Here is a 23,104-nt window from a genome sequence, read left to right on the forward strand (position 1 = left end):
GAGGTGACAGTTTGTCAGAGGCCGATGGGGAGGAGAAAGTGGTGCCCGTTGCCGTTCTCATTCGCGGCGACACCAGGGCTGGAGCTCGGGCCTGTGGCAGGCGACCCGCGGGCTCCGGGCCTACATCCCGGCCGCTCCCAGCCGGCCGCCGGCTTCCCGCGCTCCGGCCGCTTTCTGCAACAACGCGGGAGGAAGCGGCGCGCGGCACAGGTAGAGTTTGTTCGGGCGGCGCGCGTGCGCGGCGAACGCACAATGAGGGGCGCGAGCACCAACCTGCCGGTACCCCGGCCCGAACCTCCCCGGCCCCCGGCGCGAACACCACCCCCCCGGCGCGAACACCACCCCCCACCCGGCCCGAACACCACCCCTCCCCCGCCCCCCCGGCCCGAACACCCCGCCCCCCCGGCCCGAACACCACCCCCCCCGGCCCGGGCCCCCCCGGCCCGAACACCACCCCCCCCCCGGCCCGAACACCACCCCCCCCCCCGGCCCGGGCTTCCCCCGGCCCGAACACCACCCCCCCCCCCGGCCCGGGCTTCTCCCGGCCCGAACACCACCCTTCCCCCGGCCCGAACACCACCCCCCCACCCCCGGCCCGGGCCCCCCCGGCCCGAACACCACCCCCCCGGCCCGAACACCCCCCACCCTTCGGCCCCTGGCCCGAACACCACCCCCCTCCCAACCCCACCCCGGCCCGACCCCCCCCCCCCAACCCCACCCCGGCCCGACCCCCCCCCCCCAACCCCACCCCGGCCCGACCCCCCCCCCAACCCCACCCCGGCCCGACCCCCCCACCCAACCCCACCCCGGCCCGACCCCCCCAACCCCACCCCGGCCCGACCCCCCCCCCCAACCCCACCCCGGCCCGACCCCCCCCCAACCCCACCCCGGCCCGACCCCCCCCCCCAACCCCCCCCCGGCCCGACCCCCCCCCCAACCCCACCCCGGCCCGACCCCCCCCCCCAACCCCACCCCGGCCCGACCCAACCCCACCCCGGCCCGACACCCCCCCCCCCAACCCCGGCCCGGCCCGACACCCCCCCCCAACCCCACCCCGGCCCGGCCCGACACCCCCCACCCCGGCCCGACACCCCCCCCCCAACCCCACCCCGGCCCGGCCCGACACCCCCCCCCAACCCCACCCCGGCCCGGCCCGACACCCCCCCCCCAACCCCACCCCACCCCGGCCCGGCCCGACACCCCCCCAACCCCGGCCCGGCCCGACACCCCCCCCCCCAACCCCACCCCGGCCCGGCCCGACACCCCCCACCCCACCCCACCCCGGCCCGGCACCCCCCCCCCAACCCCACCCCGGCCCGGCCCGACACCCCCCCCCAACCCCACCCCGGCCCGGCCCGACACCCCCCCCCCCAACCCCACCCCGGCCCGGCCCGCCACCCCCCCCCCCCCACCCCACCCCGGCCCGGCCCGACACCCCCCCCCCCCCCACCCCACCCCGGCCCGGCCCGACACCCCCCCCCAACCCCACCCCGGCCCGGCCCGACACCCCCCCCCCCAACCCCACCCCGGCCCGGCCCGACCCCCACCAACCCCGGCCTGAACCCCTCCCCCCACCACCCCGGCCCGCGGCCCGAACCCCACCCCGGCCCCCCCTCCCCGGCCGGTCGCCTCCCCCCTCCCTGGCCCAACCCCACTAACCCCGGCCTGAACCCCCCCTCCCTGGCCGGTCCCCTCCCCGGCCGGTCGCCTCCCCCACTCCCCTCCCCCCTCCCCGGCCGGTCGCCTCCCCCACTGGGCTTCTCGGCTCCCGGCCAGCCGCTTTCTGTCCGTAACATCTCCCCCCCCCCCCCCCCCCCATGCAGTGCCATCCACACACCACGCATCCACCACCTTCCCCCCCCCCCGTCCCCGTCTCCCCAGTCCTTTCTTCCTCGAGCTTCTTCCTTCTTCCCCCACCTCCCCCTCAGATCTTCTCCCCACCCCCACTGCACGGTGAGGAACTCAAAAGAAATTTGTATTAGTGAAAAATTAGTCTTGGAAAAATTAATGAGATTGACAGGTGATACATCCCTAGGACCTAATGTCTTGCATCTTCAGGATTTGAAAGAGATTGCTCTGGTGTTAGTGGATTGCATTGGTTGTCATTTTTCAAAATTCCATGGATTCTTGAACAATTTCCAGGGATTGGAAGGTTGCAAGCAAGCGTAATCCCACCATTTAAGAAAAGGAGATGAGAGAAAAGAGCAAATTATTGGAATAGTGGGTCAGATGTCAGCAACAGTGAAAGTACTGGAATCTTATTTAAAGAAATGGCAAGAGGGCATTTAAAAATTGTTCAGAGCTAATATGAAAGAAACCAAATTTGACAAATCAGTTGGAATTTTTTTGAGGTAACTAGCAAAATAGATAAAGATAAACCAGTTATGTTGTGTATTTGGGCTTTAGGAAGGTCCTTGATAAAGTGCCACACAAGATTACTAAACAAAATTAGAGTGCACAATATTGGGGGAAGTACACTACTGTGCATTTAGGTGGTTATTGAGGTTACAGTAGTTGCAGTGGCTTTATAATAATAGTTACTATCTGGTTATTATTGTGGCCAATACGTTCTGATTTATGTTTAAGTGTGTTAAGGAGAAGCCTGAAGAGTCGATCTAAATTTGTTCAGGTGGCTTAGTGCATGGAACAGTCAAGTTACTTTCTCTCAGTTTTTAATGCATTTGGTGATAATTTGGTTAATCATTGGCCTTTTGAAAGTAATGCTTAAAGTCTACAGTTCACTACTTGCCTTGGAATAAAACCTGAACAGTGCCATCGAGTGGCTTTGTTCTTAATACTGCAGTTTGCTAATTGGGATGTGGATGCAATATTTTTCTAGTTCAATTACCTTCCAGTCGGAGTAATGTTGGAGAGTGTGTTTATCAGTGGATTTCCTTTTTCTCCTGTCAAAAGAGTGGCTTCTTTCATTGAAACAAAATCTATAGCATTTATTATGAAATAAGAGCTACACGGGTTTTCTTTAAAAGTTACTCAGAGTACCTTCTGCTGGAAGTGTTTTCCCCACAAATGACCTCATTTGCCTTATTCCTTAATCTGAGAATCTTTTTGAATGTAATTTTGGCAGACAGTGTGAAGATCTTCCTGATGATGCAGCTAAATTTTTCATTCACATTTTCAACTAATTCTGTCCCCCTCTCCTATGATTCCAGGCTTGCCTCTCTGGTATTATTTGTCTTTTGTGCCCTGGTCAGTAACCATTTTCCAAATTAAATCTTGAGATGGGGAAGCTCGGCATCAGTGAAGGTGACCAGTCTTCAATGTTATACATCTTTTCTAATTCAAAATAGTTTTGAAATATTTTGGGTTGTGGACAGGAAGGTTAATTTAAGAAAGTTGTTTCGGACAGCATACTAAAGCCTATTCTGTAAGCCAGAAATGTAAGTAATGGCTGCATGCCTGTGATGCTCCACGTGCTGATTTCCCGAGCGTCAGCCATGTTGATACATGAAAAGCTGGATGGTAGTTTCCAGAAATATCTCTGGACTGTTTCCACGAACTTCCTTGTGGCCAGTTAAACAGTATTAATGTTTGTTTTCCATAATGTTTTTCATAAGTGAACTCTGGAATGGGAGAAAAGAATTTTTTTTATTAAAAGCAGCCTTTGCTGTTAAATTTCAAAATAGGTCAGATTAGTGAAAGGTTGCAGTGTAGACATGTCAGAATATGTTGGCATTCTGCATGTATTTTGTTAGTTTTTTGTACACCAGTCTTAGTGTCAACCATAGAACCATACAGCACAAAACAGGCCCTTCAGCCCACCATGTTGTGCTGTCCATCAAACCACCCTCACACTATCTAACCCTTTCCTCCTGCATATCCCTCTATCCCACATTCCTCCATGTGCCTATCCAACAAACTCTTGAACCTGTCCAATGTATCTGCCTCCACCACCACCCCAGGCAGTGCATTCCATAAACCAACCACTCTCTGGGTGAAAAACCTCCCCCTGACATCTCCCCTGAACTTCCCACCCATAACCTTAAAGCCATGCCCTCTTGTCTTGAGTGTTGGTGCCCTGGGAAGGAGGCGCTGGCTGTCTACTCTATCTATTCCTCTCAATATTTTATATACCTCTATCATGTCTCCTCTCATCCTCCTCCTTTCCAGTGAATAAAGCCCTAGCACCTTAAGCCTCTCCTCATATTCCATACACTCTAATCCAGGCAGTATCCTGGTAAATCTCCTCTGCACCCTCTCCAACGCCTCCACATCCTTCCTATAATGCAGCGACCAGAACTGAACACAGTACTCTAAGTGTGGTCTAACTAGAGTTTTGTAAAGCTGCATCATCACTTCGCGGCTCCTAAACTCAATCCCACAATTTATGAAAGCTAACATCCCATAGGCCGCCTTAACTGCTCTATCCACCTGTGAGGCAACTTTCAGTGAACTGTGAATATGAACCCCCAGATCCCTCTGCTCCTCTACACTGCCAAGTACCTTGCCATTTACCTTGTACTCTGCCCTGGAGTTTGTCCTTCCAAAGTGTACCACCTCACACTTCTCCGGATTGAACTCCATCTGCCACTTGTCAGCCCAGCTCTGCATCCTATCAATATCCCTCTGTAAGCTCCAACAGCCCTCCACACTATCCACAACACCGCCGATCTTAGTGTCGTCCGCAAACTTACTAACCCAGCCTTCCACCCCCTTATCTAAGTCATCTATAAATATCACAAAAGGTAGAGGTCCCAGAACCGATCCCTGTGGGACACCACTAGTCACTGCCCTCCAATCTGAGGGCTCTCCCTCCACCACAACCCTCTGCTTTCTACAGGCAAGCCAATTCCTAATCCACACAGCCAAGCTTCCCTGGATCCCTTGGCCTCTGACCTTCTGAAGAAGCCTACCATGAGGAACCTTATCAAACACCTTACTAAAATCCATATAGACCACATCCACCGCACTACCCTCATCAATCTTCCTCGTCACCTCCTCAAAGAACTCTATCAGGCTTGTGAGGCAAGATCTTCCCTTCACAAAGCCATGCTGGCTGTCCCTAATCAGTCCATGATTCTCTAGGTGTTCATAGATCCTATCCCTTAGAATCCTTTCTAACAGCTTACCCACCACAGACGTGAGACTCACCGGTCTGTAATTCCCTGGACTATCCCTACTACCTTTTTTGAACAAGGGGACAACATTCGCCACCATCCAATCTTCCGGCACCATCCCCGCGGACAACGAGGACTCAAAGATCCTTACCAGCGGTTCAACAACTTCCTCCCTCGCCTCTCGAAGCAGCCTGGGGAATATCCCGTCAGGCCCCGGAGATTTATCTGTCTTGATATTATTTAACAACTTCAACACATCCTCTCTCTTGATATCTACAACCTCGAGAACATTACCCTTACCAGCACTCCCTTCCGCGTCATCAAGACCCCTCTCCTTGGTGAATACTGAAGAGAAGTATTCATTGAGAACTTCTCCCACTTCCGCCGCCTCCAGGCACATTCTCCCACCTTTGTCTTTAATCGGACCTACCCTTACCCTAGCCATCCTCCTACCCTTCACATACGTGAAAAAGGCCTTGGGATTTTCCTTAACCCTACTCGCCAAAGCCTTTTCATGTCCCCTTCTCGCTCTCCTCAGCCCTTTCTTAAGTTCCTTCCTCGCTACTCTATATTCCTCACGGGCCCTGTCTGAACCTTGCTGCTTATACCTTATGTATGCTACCTTCTCCCTAACTAGTCATTCCACCTCTCTCGTCACCCACGGTTCCTTCAACCTGCCATTCCTTCTCTGCCTCACCGGGACATCTTTATCCCTAACATCCTGCATAAGATCCCTGAACATCGACCACATCTCCATAGTACATTTCCCTTCAAAAAGGACATCCCAATTTACACTCCCAAGTTCTCTCCTTATAGCCTCATATTTTGCCCTTCCCCAATTAAATACCTTCTTGTCCTCTCTGCACCTGTCCCTGTCCATGACAATTTTAAAAGTTATGGAACAATGGTCACTGTCCCCCAAATGCTCACCCACCAATAGATCCTTCACCTGTCCATTTCCTAAAACTAGATCTAGTATGGCATTCCCTCTAGTCGGCCTGTCGACATACTGCGTCAGGAATCCCTCCTGGACACATTTAACAAATTCTGTCCCATCTTAACCTTTGGCACTAAGCAGGTTCCAGTCTATATTTGGGAAGTTGAAGTCTCCCATTATAACACCCCTGTTATTTTTGCTTCTCTCCAAACACTGCCTGCCAATCTGCTCCTCTATATCTCTACTGCTACCGGGGGGACTATAGAATACTCCTAGTAGAGTGACTGCTTCTTTCTTGTTCCTTACTTCCACCCATACGGACTCTAGAGATGATCCTTCTACAACATCCATCCTTTCTGCAGCCGTAACAGTGTCCTTGACCAGTATCGCCACCCCTCCTCCTCTTCTCCCCCCCTTCCCTATCCCTCTTAAAACACCGAACACCAGGAATATTCAATATCCACTCCTGCCCTGACGTCAGCCACGTCTCAGTAATAGCCACAATATCATAGTCCCCCATACTTGTCCAAGCCCTCAGTTCATCTCCCTTATTCCTGATGCTTCTTGCATTTAAGTAAACACACTTCAGTCCATCTACCTTACTACTTTTATAGCCTGCATTCTGCTTCTCCTTCCCCAAAGCCTCTCTACCTGTTTGATCTAACTTTTCCCCATCCCCTTCTTCCTCTGACCTACTCCTCCGGTTCCCTTCCCCCTCACAAACTAGTTTAAACCCTCCCGAACCACCCTAGCAAACCTAGCCGCAAGGATATTGGCCCCCTTCTGGTTCGGGTGTAACCCGTCCTCTCTGTACAGGTCCCACCTTCCCGAGAAGAGATCCCAATGATCCAGAAATCTAAAACCCTCACTCCTGCACCAACTTCTCAGCCACGCATTTATCTGCCACCACCTCCTGTTCCTGCCTTCACTATCACGTGGCACCGGCAGCAATCCTGAGATTGCTACCCTTGAGTTCCTGTTCCTCAGTCTTCTGCCTAGCTCCCTGAACTCTCTCTTCAGGACCTCATCCCCCTTCCTACCTATGTCGTTGGTGCCAACATGGACCACAACTTCTGGCTGCTCTCCCTCCCGCTCAAGAATCCTGTGGACCCGATCAGTGACATCCCGGACCCTGGCACCTGGGAGGCAACATACGATCCAGGATTCATGCTCACTGCCACAGAACCTCCTATCTGTTTCCCTGACTATCGAGTCCCTTATCACTACTGCATGTCTCTTTCCCACCCTTCCCTTCTGAGCAGCAGTACCAGTCCCAGTGCCAGAGACCTGGTTACTGTAGCTAGGCCCCTGCAGGTCATCCCCCTCAACAGTCTCCAAGGCGGAAAACCTGTTTCTGAGGGGAACAGCCTCCGGGGTTCCCTGCTCTGTCTGCCTGCCTGACGACTTCTTCCTCTTCCCTCCCCTGACAGTCACCATTCTATCTGCTTCCTGAACCTCAGATGTACCTGCTCTAAGGAGGGGGTGACTGTCTCCTGATGGACCGTGTCTGCATAACTCTCTCCCTCCCTTACGCTGCGCAGTGTTTGTAGCTGTGACTCCAGCTCATCAACTCTGAGCCAAAGTTCCTCCAGCCTCAAGCACTTACTGCAGATGTGGCCATCCTGGACCGCAGCAAGGTCCACGAGTTCCCACGTCAAACAGCTGCAGCATATGACCGTGTCCTCCATCTAACTACCTCTTTTCCCCCTAGTCAATCCCACCTACAAATCTATAATAGACAACAGGTAAACCTTACCTTTACCTACTTACCCTCCTTGCCCCTTCACGCCGAAGCCCCTTGAGCCAAAGCCCGACCACTCTGCTCCCTCTCACTCTGCTGCCCGCTCTATAGGCTGTTTGCTTTTTTAAGTTGCCCGCGCTGCGCCTGTGCATTGAGAGCCATTTGTGAACATGAACTATCATGTTTTAAAATTCTTGAGTTTTAAAAAGAAAGTTTGCAGAGCTCTGGAAGACTGATCAGCTGATATCTGGCAGTGGTGGGCTGTTGAAGGTATTCCTGACGTATTCTGGAAGACGCTGTGTAGGAGGGGGTCTGGGCTTGGGTAGTAAGGTTGCTGGGAATTGGGGTTGGAGGGGATTTTTGGTAAGGGTGATCAGAAATAAGGTAATGAAAGAGAAGGGGCAAGTAGCATTGGTCTCTGAGAGTAGGGGAGGGGAAAACTAGGGTTTGGGTGGTAGGCAGAGATTTTGGACGTAAAGGGAAAGGGACTACTAGTTAAGAGGGTGTCTTAAGGGGCAGGGAACTGTGAGGGAGGGGAGACAAGTAAGGAGACTGAAGGAGTGTGGGCTGAAGGGAGAGGAATCATGGTCAGGGAGGTACGGCTAGGGAGGGGCAGGAGGAAAAAGATAATCAGGAATATGTATCTGTATGTGTCCATTTGCTTCAATATGCTAAGTCTACATCAGAGCGTAGTCTCCTGTCACCTTTGCCTTCAGACCAAGACCTTGTCTATTGTCTGTCATGTGAGTTGGCCATTGCGCACCAGCTATGTTAAATAAAAGTTCATGCACGGGCATCTTCCGTTCCTCAGAAGTGGAGTTGGAATCTTGTTCAACACTTAGGGACTGTCTAAGAGAGGGAGTTGGCTTAACCCTTCATGTCTTCAAGGAAATAATCAAGTTTTAAAATTGCCTATTCTTTTGCTTTTCAAGTTGTATTTGCATAGTTTGTTTTATTTATACATGGACACAAACTATCTGGAAATTAAGACTTGTTTTTGTAACACTTTTTTTAGGATGTTCCATTGTGCTTTATAGTCAATAAAATATTTATGAAGTCAATTTATTCATTACAAGGTTTGACCATCAGCGGTGCAACGGTTTTAGTAATATCAAGTGAGGGACAATATTGACCTGGACACCAGGAGTAATGCCCCTTCTCTTCAAAATAGTGCCAAGGGACTTTAAAACTCATGTCATTTTAATGTCTCATCTGAAATCATCTACACATCTCCCATCTGTGAAGGAGGTCCATTATCGCAAGTCAGCTGTCCCAGCTGGTATCAAAGCTTTGGAAGGGAGGTTGGTGAGTTGCAAGTCAAAGGGCAGAGGTAAGGGCACAGTTGGACTTAGTTGGGGAGTTCTATTTGGAATAAGTGAATGCTTCTTAAGAGCATAAATGCTTCCGTCGATAATACCTTTCATACAGCATGGAAACAGGCCCTTTGGTCCACTGAGTCCATGCTGATCATCAGCCACCCACTTAATGCTATTCCTTCACTAATCCCATTCTCCCAACGTTCTGTCAATTTCTCCCAGATTTCACCATTCACCTACACACTAGGGGCAATTTGTAGTGGCCAATTTGTACTGGCCTGCACTCTTTGGGATGTGGGCGGAAACTAGAGCACCCAGAAGAAACCCATGCAGTCTCAGGGAGAACATGCAAACTCCACATAGAACCCAAAGTCAGCATGAAATCCAAGTCTCTGGCACAGTGCTGCCGAGTGCTGATGATTGAGAGCAGGTGAATGGGGCAATAATTAATCACGTTGGATTTGTCCTGCTTTTTGTGAACCAGGCAATTTTCCACAATGTTGGGTAGATGCTAGTGTTAAAACTTTACTGGAACAACTTGGCTAGAGGAGCAGCTAGTTCTAGAGCACAGGTCTTCAGTACTATAGCTCAGTTACTTGGTTCAATTGTCTCTGCTGTATCCATTACACTCAACCATTTCTTGATATTACATGGAACGAATCAAATTGGCTCTGGGATGGTGGGGAACTTGGGAGGAAGCTGAGATGAATCATCTGTTTGACACTTCTGGCTAAATGTGGTTGCAAATGCTTCGGTCTTCACCACGTGCAGGGCCTTGCAATCCTCAAGGATAGGAATTACTTGGAGCTTCCTCCACGCATTAGCTGCTTAACTGTCCACCACCATTCCTGGCAGATATGGTAAGGCCGCACAGCTTCGATCTGATCCATGGCTGTGAAATTGCTTAGCTCTACGTGGTATTTTGTTGTTTAGCCAACAAGTAGACTTGTATTGTGGGTTCATTAGGCTGGTTTGAGGCACCTTATAGATACCTAGTTTTGAGCTTCCAGATCTGTTCTGAGTTAATTCCCTTTACCATGCATGTACTGCCACATAACAAAATAGAGCATGTCCTCAATACGAAGGCAGGACTTTCTCTACAAGCACTTCTACATCAGCTTCAGACTTCTGCATGGTTCCTATATCCTTTGATTGTCTTAACAGCCAGAACTCTGCTATTTTTAGTCTTGAAGATACTCAGTCTGAGTATCCACAATTGTCTGGTAGCGAACTCTAAATGCTAACATCATCTTGAGTAAAGAAATTTCTTTTCAGCTCTGATCCAAATGGCAAACCTCCTCTTGCCCTGAGACTGTGACATCTTAGCTCTAAGAAAGATGGCTTAATGTGTAACAAAAGGGCTCAACAGATGGTCTTTATCATTATGAGAAAGATGTATACAAGGTTACAATGTCCTTGCACTTGTTGGAAGTTTGAATGTTTGGTAGAGGTGAAACTATGCCAGTGCAATCTTGGAATATTGAATGATTTTGGCAGAGATGAGCATGATCTGATGGCAGTTGATTTGGTTCACCCAGATATGGTAATGGGTAGCTAAGCCAATTATCTACCAAGTGTGCTTAAATCGGGTTTGAGGGATTGAAGACCGGGGAATGATCAGGACCCCATAAACTAATATATGTTAAATGATACATTTTTTATAAATAAAATGTAGGAGCAAGGACTTGGGCGTATATGTACACAAGTTATTGAATGTGTCAGGACAAGTTAAACAATTTTTTCTGGATCTTTTGCTTTATAAATAGAAGTATAAAATAGAAGACAAAGGATGTTACACCAAAGCTTTTGTAGGACACTGATTTGATGAGATCAACTGAAGTATTGTGGAGAATTCTGGGCACCGTGTTGCAGAGATGGGGGGGGGGGGGGGTTGGGTCACCATTGCACCAAAATTCCACTGGACCACCTCCATAAATATTGTGACAAAAAAAAAGCACATCTGAGGCTGGCTTTCTTGTTAACGACTCACCACTTGACATTCCAAAGCTCTTCCACATCCACAAGGCACAGATCAGGACACTTCTGTTTGCCTTGATGAGCACATTCATCGACACACAAGATATGCAGCACTATCCAGGATAAAGCAGTCTGCTTGATTGGCTCCCTATCCACCAACCTAAACATTCACTGTCTCCTTCACTAATATATCATGGGGACAGTATAAACCATCCACAAAATATCCTGCAGCAACTTGTTAGAGTACTTTGACTGTGTCTTCTGAACCTGTGACTGTACCACCAAAAGGAAAGGTGCCTGGGAACATCACTATTTGCATGTTTCCCCTGAAAGTTTCACTCCAAATCACACACTGTCCCTGACTTCAAAATGCTTTACCTTTCTCACTCATTTCCTGAGGCCTTGTCTCCCCATAATCTCTGTACCAATTTGTAACTACCACCACTGTCTCCATAACCGTCTAATTTTGTGGTCTTCCATTTCTGGCCTCTTGTGCTTCTGATTTGAATTGCTCTGATATTTTCAGCCATGCCTTCAGCTGCCTCTGCCCTATGCTCTGTAATTGCCTCCTTAAACCTCAGCTTTACATCTCTTATTAAAAGTTACCTTTGATCTGTCACTTACCAATCCAAAAGTGTCTGATGATACTCCTTTAACATGCATTGGGATATTTGGCATTGAAGGTGCTACAAAATACTAATACTGATTGATTCAAGTTCCCAATTTAAGAAAATGAGATGACTTCTTTCTAATAAGCAAAACAGATAATGATTTCCGTTACAGGGTAAAGTATCAATATTTTCATTTAAATTACAGTATAGACTTTTGAAAGGAAAGCTAAGCTGTTCTTCATTACATGAGAGCTTTGATGAAACTTGGGAGGCAATATGTTTTAATGACAGATTTATACTAATATTAATTAATTCCTCTCTCGAGGAGAATACTGTTATATCACATTCTTCCTTTGTGTGTACCTGTGGTTCTGAATGAATACATTCATCTTCTGTTTCTGGATTTTCATACCATCTAAATAAAGTTATGGATCTTTTGAGCTATGAATGATTGGACATTAGCTCAATAGGAATCTTCAAAGTTAACAAAGTTTGCAAATTTTCAAATGTTTTAAGCTTGGTCCTTGAAAATATTCTTTGCCTTACAATTGCCTGATCTGATAATCAGGCACATAAGAGGAACAGCAAATCATGCTATTGTTCCAGTAGATATATCAGAGATTTAGAATGTTTCTGGTCATAGTTTCTGAGATGAGAAGCAGATTATGACTGAGAAACATCACATTAGGAGCTTAGAAGAAACAATAATCTCATTGATTTGTTGCTGTCACAGAAAACAAAGTAATCACAGTTGTATATTCTGCAATAGTTGTATTGCTGGTTCAGTGTTACTTTTATTTATATTTTGTTCCCATAATGAATTTGACATTTGGTGTCAGCTCCTTAGAGTTGTTGGTGGCTATGAAAGCTACTTTTTGAAGTGAGCATGAATAGAGGTGCTGATTATGGTTAGAGACACATATCATGATCAAAAAAGCCCAAAAGTATAGCTGTTGGAAATCTGAAATGAAAGCACAAAATACTAGTTAGGTACCATTGGAGAAAGAAAAGCAGAACTAATGTTTCAGGTTGATGTCCTTTCATTAGATCTAGAAAACATTAGAAAACAACCATGTATTAAGTTGCAGAGAAAGGGGAGGGTTGGAGAGAATAAAGGGAATGTCATTGATAGGGACAAGACCAAGAGAGAGTAGATGATGCAGATTGGTGTGGATTGAAAGACTGGTGAAAGCTATTTAATGGCATCTAATCTGTATGGAAGGGATGAGTCAAAAGGACAGGTATTAAGTCTCCTGAGATTGCATATTGCAATGAAAAAGGAAGTTGATGGAAATAGAACAGTGAATCAGGAAATTATGGAGTGACCGGTCCCTTTGGAATACAGAAAGATCTATTTGAGGATATCATTTCATTGAAGCTGGTGAGAGCCTCTTGTCTGTGGTGGAGATACCTCAAGCACTGATGTGGAAAGTGTCTTCATCTGAAGAGATGCAACAGAGCCAGGAAAAATAGGAGAATGGAATGAAGTTCTTGCAGGGAGCATGATGGGAGGAGGTGTAGTCAAGATAACTGTGGGGATCTGTGGGCTTCTAATGTGAATTGGTTGCTGTGGCATCCCATATTGGAGATAGAAAACTCAAGGAAGGGAAGGGTTGGAAATAGACCATGTGAAGATGAGAGCAGGGTGGAAATTGGCAGCCTAGACCAAGAAACTTAAGAGATCTGTACAAGAGCACGATCATCAAGTTACTGGGAGAAGGCCTGTGTAGGACCTACAGCATGATGTTTGGTAATTTAAAGTGAGATGGTTAAAAGGCACAGAATAAACATGAACATTTGTTGCAAAGTGAAATTGCTAGAAGTGAATGGTAATAAAATGAAACACCAGCCCCCAAAAGTGAAAGAAAGCTGGAATTAACTTGTCTATTAGACATAAATAGATAAGCATCGTATGTACTAATTATAATTGTCGGAAGCTGATGAATAATAGCAATCAGTAGCTGCAGTTGGTTTCTCCTCTTTGATTTTGTACATGGTACTTTTGCATTTTTCAGAAACTAGGAATGCAGCTTTTACTCAGCAGGTGTTGCACAGCAGACAAGCTGGGGCAGAGGCAAATTTGACCATATTATGGAGATAGAAGTGTGAAACAAAAGGCAGAGTTTTGGCAGACTGAAAATAATTGCTTTTCTGCTCCAATATTTGGATGGAGTAAATTTCTGCTTCTCAGGCTTTGGATATCAAAGAAGCATTGTGACAGATTGGAAGTACTGAAGCTATTGAGCAAAATGGTATTGAGATAGATAGACCAGGGTGCTGTCAGATTGTATTTATAACCTGATACGTTGTTTGATGTTGCAGAGGGTGGCATGTAGATGAGAAATTGGAAGCTGCTGAGGGTGGTAATTCAAAGTTCAATCTTTAAGAGACCCCAGAGATGACAAACTGGGTTCTTGCTTCCCCACAAGCATTGCAGATAATTCTTGAGCAATAACTGAACGGGTATGAATGGAAATAAGCAGGTTGGGTCTCACTTAGCTGCATGATGATGGTGTTGATGAGAATGGTGTCCTCGGCTGTGTCAAAGATTATAGATGGAGAAAATGGTGAGGGAAATAGCTTACAAGTCTTATTATCATGCACAGTATAATTTGTGACATGATCTGAGTATAGTTTAGTCATCAGTCAACACTGAACAATTAGCATGTTTAGCCATTCTTCAAGTATGAAACTGGAACTCTGGAATTAGACACTGCTAGAAGTGGCAAAGGCCAGTGTGCTTCTGCAGTGAGTGACATTGATTGTGAAAGGGAAAATGCAGATTTTATTTTGAGCATAATGAATCAGTGGTGGAATTACTTGATGGTTTAAGCCAAGTTTTAAAAAAAAAGTGCTAGAAAGCAGGCTAGAATAAATATCCAAATCTGGTATTTTTGGCAACTTGGTAGTTATTTTTAAAATTGCAGTTGTCTTGCCTTTTGACATTGGCATACATAACATTTGTGGCATGCAGCATATAGATTTGTGTGAATAATTCATTCACAATCTTCTTGTAATTTGCTGGAACAGAGGAGCCTTTGGGTTCTTGCATACAAATCTTTGAAGGTGACAGGCAAATTAAAAAGGCTGTAAAGTAACATAGTATAATATTTGCTTATGTACAGAAACATTAACCCTTAAAGATCACTAGATGGACTATTGTCCTATTTTAATACCACATTTTCAGAGGAATATTAAAGCCTTGGAGAATTTGCAGAGGTTTACTATAATGATTACTATAAGAGATTGACGAATTTGGGATTTTTTTTCTTTTGCAGAAGAGTTATTGGAGATTTCAGTAGGATGTTTAAATATTCTTAAGAGATTGATAGACTGTATGGTTGTGGAAAAAAAAGTGGGATTCTGGGTGAGGGGAGTGGCACAGGCCCAGTCACTACCTGTTCCTGCCTGTCAGTGCCAATGTGTGACATCACAGGACAGCAAGTGGGTGATTGGTGGGTATTTCAGTTCCTTCTGATTGGTTAAGAGATTTAAATTGCTGTATGTCAGTACAGTGTAGTGAGTACATGTTTAAAATAAATTCAAACAAATTAATTGAAAAGAAAATTTAACAGGCTGGGCACTTGATGTGTTGTAGTTTCAACCTGTGGGAATGAGGGTCCCATTATAACCACGCTAACCGTATCTTTAGACAGCGTTTGCTACCTGAGGAATTTCAACTCTGAATTGATTGAGCTGGAGTCCAGACCATGGATGTTGTGACACATCAGGGAGTGGGATTGTTTCCTGGACCCTGTGTTCCAGGAGGCAGTCAACCCTTCAGATTAATTATCTTGAAGTTAATCAGTGGTCAAGGATAAGAGGGTGTGACTGCAAAAGAGACACATAGAGGGATTCAGTGGGTAGCTCAAGAGAAACCTTGGCGCTTACTCTTATTTAACAGCTCTGTGTGGACAAGGATGGAGATATAGTATGTGCAAACTGTCCATAGCACCATGCCATTCAAGTTGGGTGGTGGGAGGGAGAGAGAAATATGGTCATTGCAGAGATAGCATAGTTAAGGAACATGTGCTGTTGCACAGCCAGTAGAGCTGCTGTTTCATAGCTTGGTGACCCGCTTTCAATCCTGATTCTCAGGTGCTTTCTATGATAGTATGGATTTTTCCTGGGTGTGTTGGTTTCCTCCCACTCAAGGTAGAGGGTTGGTAGTTTAATTAGCTGCAGTAAATTGACCCTAGTATGTAGTAGAATCTGGGGAGGGGCATTGATGGGAATGTGGGGAAAATAAAATGTAAAAGGGTTTTTGATTTTAATAGTTGGTACAGACTCAGAAACTGTCCTTTTGACCCACCATGATGTATGACTGACTGTTCTCTGTGGTAAAGACAAGTACTGTAGTTTGTGTTGCATGCCCAGTCCCAAGGCTAAGGTTGTTTCTTACTTGGACAGGAATGCAATGGGAAGGGCAGGGCCCGGTTGCTGTGGTCCACATGGGCGCTGATGACATAGCTAGAACTAAGAAAGTGGTTTTGTTGAGGGATTAGGAGCAGTTTAAGGCAAAATTTTGAAAAGCAGGACCGAAAAGTTGATAATTTTATTTATCCTCTGCCAATTTGGAGATTAGAGAAATAAACACATGGCTCAAAGATTGAGAGAGAAATGGGTTCAAAATCGTGGAGCATTGGGCATCAATGTTGTGGGAAAAGAGAGCTCTTTGGGATGGACTTCATTTGAACCATGCTGTGGTCAGTGACCTTTTGGATCACATAACAAGAGTTGTGGACAGGCTTTAAACTAATTAGAGTGTGAGGGAGGGTGCAAGTGACAAGAAGCTTAATAAATAAATAAAATGAGGAAGTGGTGGCACAGAGAGGTGAGGGGGCGAATGAAAATCAAAGCTTGATTGGAAAGTGCAGAAAAATGTAAGGAAAAGTATACACTAGAAAGTGAAACCAAAGTAAAAATAAGTGGGGGAAAAAAAACAATTGAAGTTTAAGGCACTTTATCTGAATGTACACGGCATTTGTTACAAGCTAGATGAGTTGATGGCACAAATAGTCACAAATGAGTTTGTTCTGATAGCTATTACAGACACATGGCTGCAGGTTGACTAGGACTGAGAGTTCAAAGTCCCAGGTTATTCGTCAGTCTAAAAAGAAAGGAGATGGGGTAGCGATGTTAAAAAAAAGAATCTCGTGCTGGTGAGTAATGACGTAGACACAGATCATGGTGTGGTATCTGTTTAGGTGGAAATAAAGAATAGCAAGGGGAAGAAAAGGCACAATTGGGAGAGGTCTATAGGTCTCAAATATTGCCTCAGTAGGACAAAGCATAAATGAAAAATCAAAGGCGTTCAAGAAGAGAACTGCAATTATGGGTAATTTTAATCGCATGTTGGTTGCACTAATCAAATTGGTAAGGGTCTTGTGGAAAAGGAATTTGTAGAATATATCAGTGATTGTTTCTTAGAGAAATATGTTACAGAACCTACCCAGGAACAGGCTGGTTTAGATTTCATCATGTGTAATGAGGTAGAATACCAAGAGATCTTGTACTTGAGGATCTTATGGGGAGTAGTAATCAGAACATGGTAGAATTTCAGATACAGTTTAAGAGGGAACACCTTGGGTCCAAAACCAGTATCTTCAACTAAATAAGGGCAATTACAATGGTTTGAAGGAAGAGTTGTTTTGAGCGGATTGGGAAAATAGGCTAAAGGAAGGTCAGTTAATGAGTTGTGGCAAATATATAAGCAGCTATTTCATAATTCTCAGAGTTTATCCCAATGAGATAGATGAACTATCCGTTATTAACAAAAGTCAAGGGAAATACTAAATAAAAACTAGAGATATAAAGTGGCAAAAGCTAGTCATAAACCAGAGGATGAGGATTTATTTTTTTAGGAACCAGTAGCAGAAGACTAAAAAGCTAATAAGGGGTGAGAAAATTGATTGAGAGTAATCTGGAAGTAATATCAAAACAAACAGTAAGAGAGCTTTTGTAGATGTATAACAAGGAATTATGTGGGACTCCGGGAGAGTGAGACTGGGGAATTAAAGATGGCAAACAAGAAAATGGCAAATAAGTTAATACTTTGTATCAGTCTTCATGGATACTATAAATATTCCCAGGATAACAGATGGGCTACTTTCAAATAGGAGGGATGAACTTGCATCAATTCCTTTTTTGAGGGGGAAAAAGTATTGGAACAATTGTTAGGACCAAAGGCAGACAAGTCATCAGGCTGTGATGGCCTGCATCCGTGGGTCTTAAATGAAATAATTGCAAAGTTAGTAGAGCCATTGTTTGAAGATTTTCATAATTCTGAGCTCTGGGAGCATACAAACAGATTTGAAAACCAGAAATGTGACACCCTTGTTCAAGAAAGAAAAGAGGGACTTAAAAAAAAGAGAAAATAATGGACAGTTAGCTTAACATCTGTTGTTGGGATGATGCTGGAGTCTTTAGTCAAAGAAGAAATAGCTAGTCATTTAGAAAAGCTTAATGAAATAAAACCAGTCTTCATGGTTCTATGAGAGAAGTCATGTTTGACAAATTTGCTATTCTTTGAGGATATAACAAGCAGTCAATAGAGGGGAACTTAGTGTATTTAGATTTCCAGAAGGCATTCTGTAAGGTTCCATATAAAAGGCTAGTGCACAATAAAAGTGATCATGATATTGGAGGAAGTGTGCTAACATGAAATGAAGACTGGTTATTGCATAGAAGGAATAACTTTTTTCAAACTGGAAAAATGGAATATGTCACGTACCCCATGGATCAGTCCTCGGCTTTCAATTATTTATATCTATGTTATTGAATTAGAGGAGGGGGCAGTGTAAGGTATCCAAGTTTACTGATGACACAAAAATGGATGGAAGACACATTGCAATGAGCGTGATTTTACTCTGCAACTGGGCAAAAACTTGGTAAATGAAGTTTAATGTGTGATGTCATGCACTTTGGTAGGAGGAATTAAAAAGACGTGTAAATGGAGAGAGACTGCAAATGAGTGAAGTACAGAGAAACTTTGTGTTCTTATGCATGAAACAAAGTTATCATGCAGTGTCAGTAATTCACAAGGATAAAGGCATATTGGCCTTTATTGCTGGGTGTTGGTGTTTTTAAAATAGAAGCATTGTTACAGTTGTACAGGGTGTTGATGAGGTCACAGCTGAAGTACTATGAACAGCTTTGGTCTCCTTTATTTAAGAAAAGAGAGATTAATAATGGAGGCAGTCCAGAAGAGTCATTAGGCTGTTTTATGAGATGAGAGGGTTGCACTATCATGAGTAGCTAGAGATTGGATCTTTATTCTTTGGAGTTCAGAAAAATGAGGGGTGACCTTATTGAAAGGTATAAGATCCTAAGAGTTTCAAGCAAGGGTCATGGTTACGAGATAAGGAGAGGTCATTTCTTGGAAAGGAAAAGCGGTGAATCTCTGGAATTCTTTATGCAGGAGGGTTGTGGAGGCTATATCACAATTGTAAATAAACTTGGAGAGAATAAATGGGTAGTCAGTAGTGGAATTATTTGGACACTTTCAAAACAAAAGGAGACAATGGCATGACGAACAGAAAATCCTTTTGTATAGAGATTCTAGCCTCTGAATTATGTTCAAGAGGAAATTGTATGCTCCACAAGTCATTAGTGGGTAATCCCTCTGCAGTATTTCATTTCTGTGCACATTTTAGATATTTTGTCAATTTTGGTTATTTTTTTTTAAAAAACAGGTATTGTTTAAGCAGCAGAGACTGGCCCATTACTGCCTTTTTTTTCTGTCATCAGTGGTTCATACTTGACCAACAGTCCAGTTGCATATGTTGCCCCCAGGCTAACTGATACTTTGTTCCATGAAAAGTCCAGATGTGCTGTGTAATTCTGCTGATTTTCTGAGGGATTGACAGTTTGGAGTCACTAATATGACTGCTGTGAAGAGAAGGTTTTGCAGCATATTTGCTAACTGCATGCAGCTGCTGTTGTGCTGTATTAGAAGTTTAAAATGCAAAGTTTAAAAATATGTGATATATTGCATGTATTTAGATTTGTAATGTCTAGATAGAAATTAATTTTTTTTTACTTTGTGGAGGTGTGTGGAGCTACCTGTGTGCACATGAACAAGTCCAGATTGAGAATATGTACAGGGTTCTGTCAGAAATGTCCAAGACCCCTTGTGCAGTATAATTGGGTCACAGAGCAATACAGCAGTGGCCTTTCAGCCCACTGGGGGAAGTACCCATTTGAAGATCCAGCTTTTTGAAGTTAGAATTCATAGATACAGCCTTACTAATGCAGAAACTGAAATTATTTTCTGTGAAAGAGAGAATTGGATTAGTTTTATTTCCTTTATCACTTCAACTAGTGATTGATCAGATGTCAGAAATCTGCTATTTGTGTGTGTGGCTCTCTATTGCAAATAATAGCTACTGTCAATAATGGAACAGTTTTTAAAACTTAGTGCATGAATGGAATGATTAAGTAAATGCTATGATTACATTGTGTTTTTATAAAAATACTCTAGGAGAAGACCATTCTTTAAGTTATTTCACATTGTTATTTGCTAATTGCAAGCAGGTAGATGATGCCTAAAGGCTTGTTTGCAGCTATAGAAAATGTTATTTCCCTGGAAATCAGGATTGCTGCAGTTGGAAAAAACAATTATACCCTTTTTTTTTCCTGTTTTAATAGGATCATGGATTTTCCAGGGCACTTTGAGCAAGTTTTTCAGCAGCTGAACTATCAGCGACTACATGGACAACTCTGTGACTGTGTGATTGTTGTTGGGAGCCGACATTTCAAAGCTCATCGCTCTGTGCTTGCAGCATGCAGCACCCACTTTCGAGCTCTCTTTACTGTCCCTGAGACTGATCAATCACTGAACATGGTTCAGCTTGACAGTGAAGTGGTCACGGCAGAGGCTTTTGCGGCCCTTGTTGAAATGATGTACACATCCACGCTAATGCTGGGAGAGAGTAATGTCATGGACGTGCTTTTAGCAGCTTCCCACCTCCACCTGAATTCTGTGGTGAAGGCTTGCAAACATTACTTAACAACCAGGACTGTACCTATGTCCCCTACAAGTGAAAGGCTTCAAGAACAAAATGCTCGTATGCAGAGGTCGTTTCTGCTTCAGCAGCTAGGTTTGAGCTTAGTAAATTCTGCCCTCAGCTCCAGTCAGACGATGGATGAGCAAGTTGGTGTGAACTCATCGCTGCGCCACCACTTGGAGGATCAGTCGACTGCGTTTCCTGTCAGGCGTCTGCAGAAAAGGAAAGCCATTCCTGATGAAAGATCAAAGCAAAGGATAAGACCTTCCATGGATGAATCTATCATCACTGAAGGGACATCAGACAATGGGCAAGCTGTGGTACATACTTGTGAGGAACTGTTTACACCAGACTCCCTGAAATTGGGAGATGGCTCAAAAACTGATACAAGTGTTGAAAACCAGGTGGAAAATGCTATGATTTTTGAGCAGGCCTTTAGCACACCAGAAGATAATCAGGTGCCCAGTCAGTCAGACAAAGGAGTAAGCCATTCACAAGTATCTGTGGCTTCTCAAGCAAGTCACATCGAAACTGGTTTCAACCAAGAGTCTGCAAATGAGAAATCAGATTTTCATTCTGAGACTACAGAACTTCACATAAATGGAAATGAGGAACAGGTCCGAATTGTTGTGAAGGCTGAACCACTGAGTTCACCTGATCCTCAAGACGAGACGAGTGATGCTGCTTCACAGGCTGAAGGTAGTGAGTCAGTGGAGGTGGAAGGAGGAATGCCTAGTGCAGAAAAACTGGAGCTTAGTCCAGAGAGCAGTGACCGAAGTTTTTCTGATCCTCAATCTAGTACAGACAGGGTCACTGACATACACATTCTAGAATCTGCAAACACAGACACAAAAGCTCCCTTTCATATTTCCACCTTTTTGAATAAGAACCGAACAAGCAGCTTCAGTGGGGGCCAAAATGCAGATGACAACCTTCCGAACACAACAAGTGATGGTAGAATGGAGAGTGAAGCTACTTACTTAATGAGCCCAGTGTCTAGTGTTTCTGCTGGTGTCAATTCAACAATGGTAGCAACTCGAATGGAGAATCCCTTTAATGACAATACTGATTCTCATTTCATGCGACCTATGCAGGACTTGTTGGGCCTATCATGTGGGCAGTCTTCAGAGTACAAAACTGGGGGAGAACCATTCAGATTGGAATTTCCCAGGCCCAGCTCTGGATTGCATTCACTTTCCAGACAATCAATCATTTCATCACGAGGAGGAGCCAGTAATTTCCCAGGTTATCGCCGCATTGCCCCAAAAATGCCCATAGTGACCTCTGTTGGCGATGGAGGTTCTGGATCACAAGACGCTGGCTCTACTTCTCAGGTCCGAATATTAAATAGTACCTCTTCTACTTTTGAAAATAATCATTCTTTGCAGTCAGGCCCTCCGCAGCTGACACGGGCATCTGCAGATGTACTTTCAAAGTGTAAGAAAGCCATGTCAGAACACAATGTATTGGTGGTGGAAGGTGCCCGTAAATATGCTTGTAAAATTTGCTGCAAGACATTTTTAACGTTAACGGATTGCAAGAAACACATTCGTGTTCACACTGGAGAGAAGCCCTATGCATGTTTAAAATGTGGCAAAAGATTCAGTCAATCGAGTCACTTATACAAGCATTCTAAAACCACCTGCTTGAGATGGCATGGCAGCAACTTGCCAAGTACTCTACTTTGAGATAGACATTCAGCATACTTTGTATTTGCTGCTGTAAAGGGTGCTGACTTTTTTTTAAAAAAGGAGCTCTTGTAAGGTGAACAAGATGAAAACAGACTTTTAATTTGCAATTAACAGCAAAGTGTCAGTAAGGTGCCGAGTTCAGGGCAAATTAAATTTTGTAGAATTTAGTAACTGTAAAATATATGTACTGCACTTTTCTATGCTGTTCAGCTATTTTATTTCAGTAGTTGCTGACTAACCAAAATCTGCAAAGTGATTAGCACAGAATTGTCTGTTTGTGTATTTTCTGAAAGTATAGCTTGTGCTTTATCTAGAAGATGTATAAATCAAGAAGCAAAGGAGACCTGTAGGCTGAATAATGTTGACTAGTGATTATCTATCTATGTATTTATGTGGGGTGGGAGGGTTGGGGGAGTAGAAGGAAGGTTTGAATCTCACTATCTACTGGTGAACAAGCCTTTACTAATTATGTCATTGTGCAGGAGGACAGGACAAATAATAATCAGCATTGACCATATGTTGATCTTCCAAATCCATAAAAGATATTCTGGTCGAAAATTAAAATGCTTCAGATGCTGGAAATTTTGAAAAATATCACAAAATGCTGGAAATACTCAGCAGGTCAGGTAGTTTCTGTGGAGAGAAAGATATTATGAAAGCTGTGTTATGAATGAAGAGAATTGCCTTTTGGAATTGTTTTGATCAGGTGAAATGAACCCAGTTCCTGATGGGGCTCTGGCTGACAGCC

General features: G+C 44.9%; 1 protein-coding gene across 1 annotated transcript; it reads left to right on the forward strand.

The window, feature by feature from the left end:
- On the forward strand, window positions 1-22,722 carry LOC127572207 (zinc finger and BTB domain-containing protein 5). The gene is made up of 2 exons (XM_052019140.1): window positions 1-210; window positions 20,307-22,722. The coding sequence occupies exon 2, from the start codon at window positions 20,311-20,313 to the stop codon at window positions 22,351-22,353; it is 2,043 nt and encodes a 680-aa protein (XP_051875100.1). The 5' UTR covers window positions 1-210; window positions 20,307-20,310; the 3' UTR covers window positions 22,354-22,722.
- Window positions 22,723-23,104: the final 382 nt, after the last annotated feature.

This window comes from Pristis pectinata, chromosome 7 (assembly GCF_009764475.1).
Source record: "Pristis pectinata isolate sPriPec2 chromosome 7, sPriPec2.1.pri, whole genome shotgun sequence".
Classification (NCBI taxonomy): Eukaryota; Metazoa; Chordata; class Chondrichthyes; order Rhinopristiformes; family Pristidae; genus Pristis; species Pristis pectinata.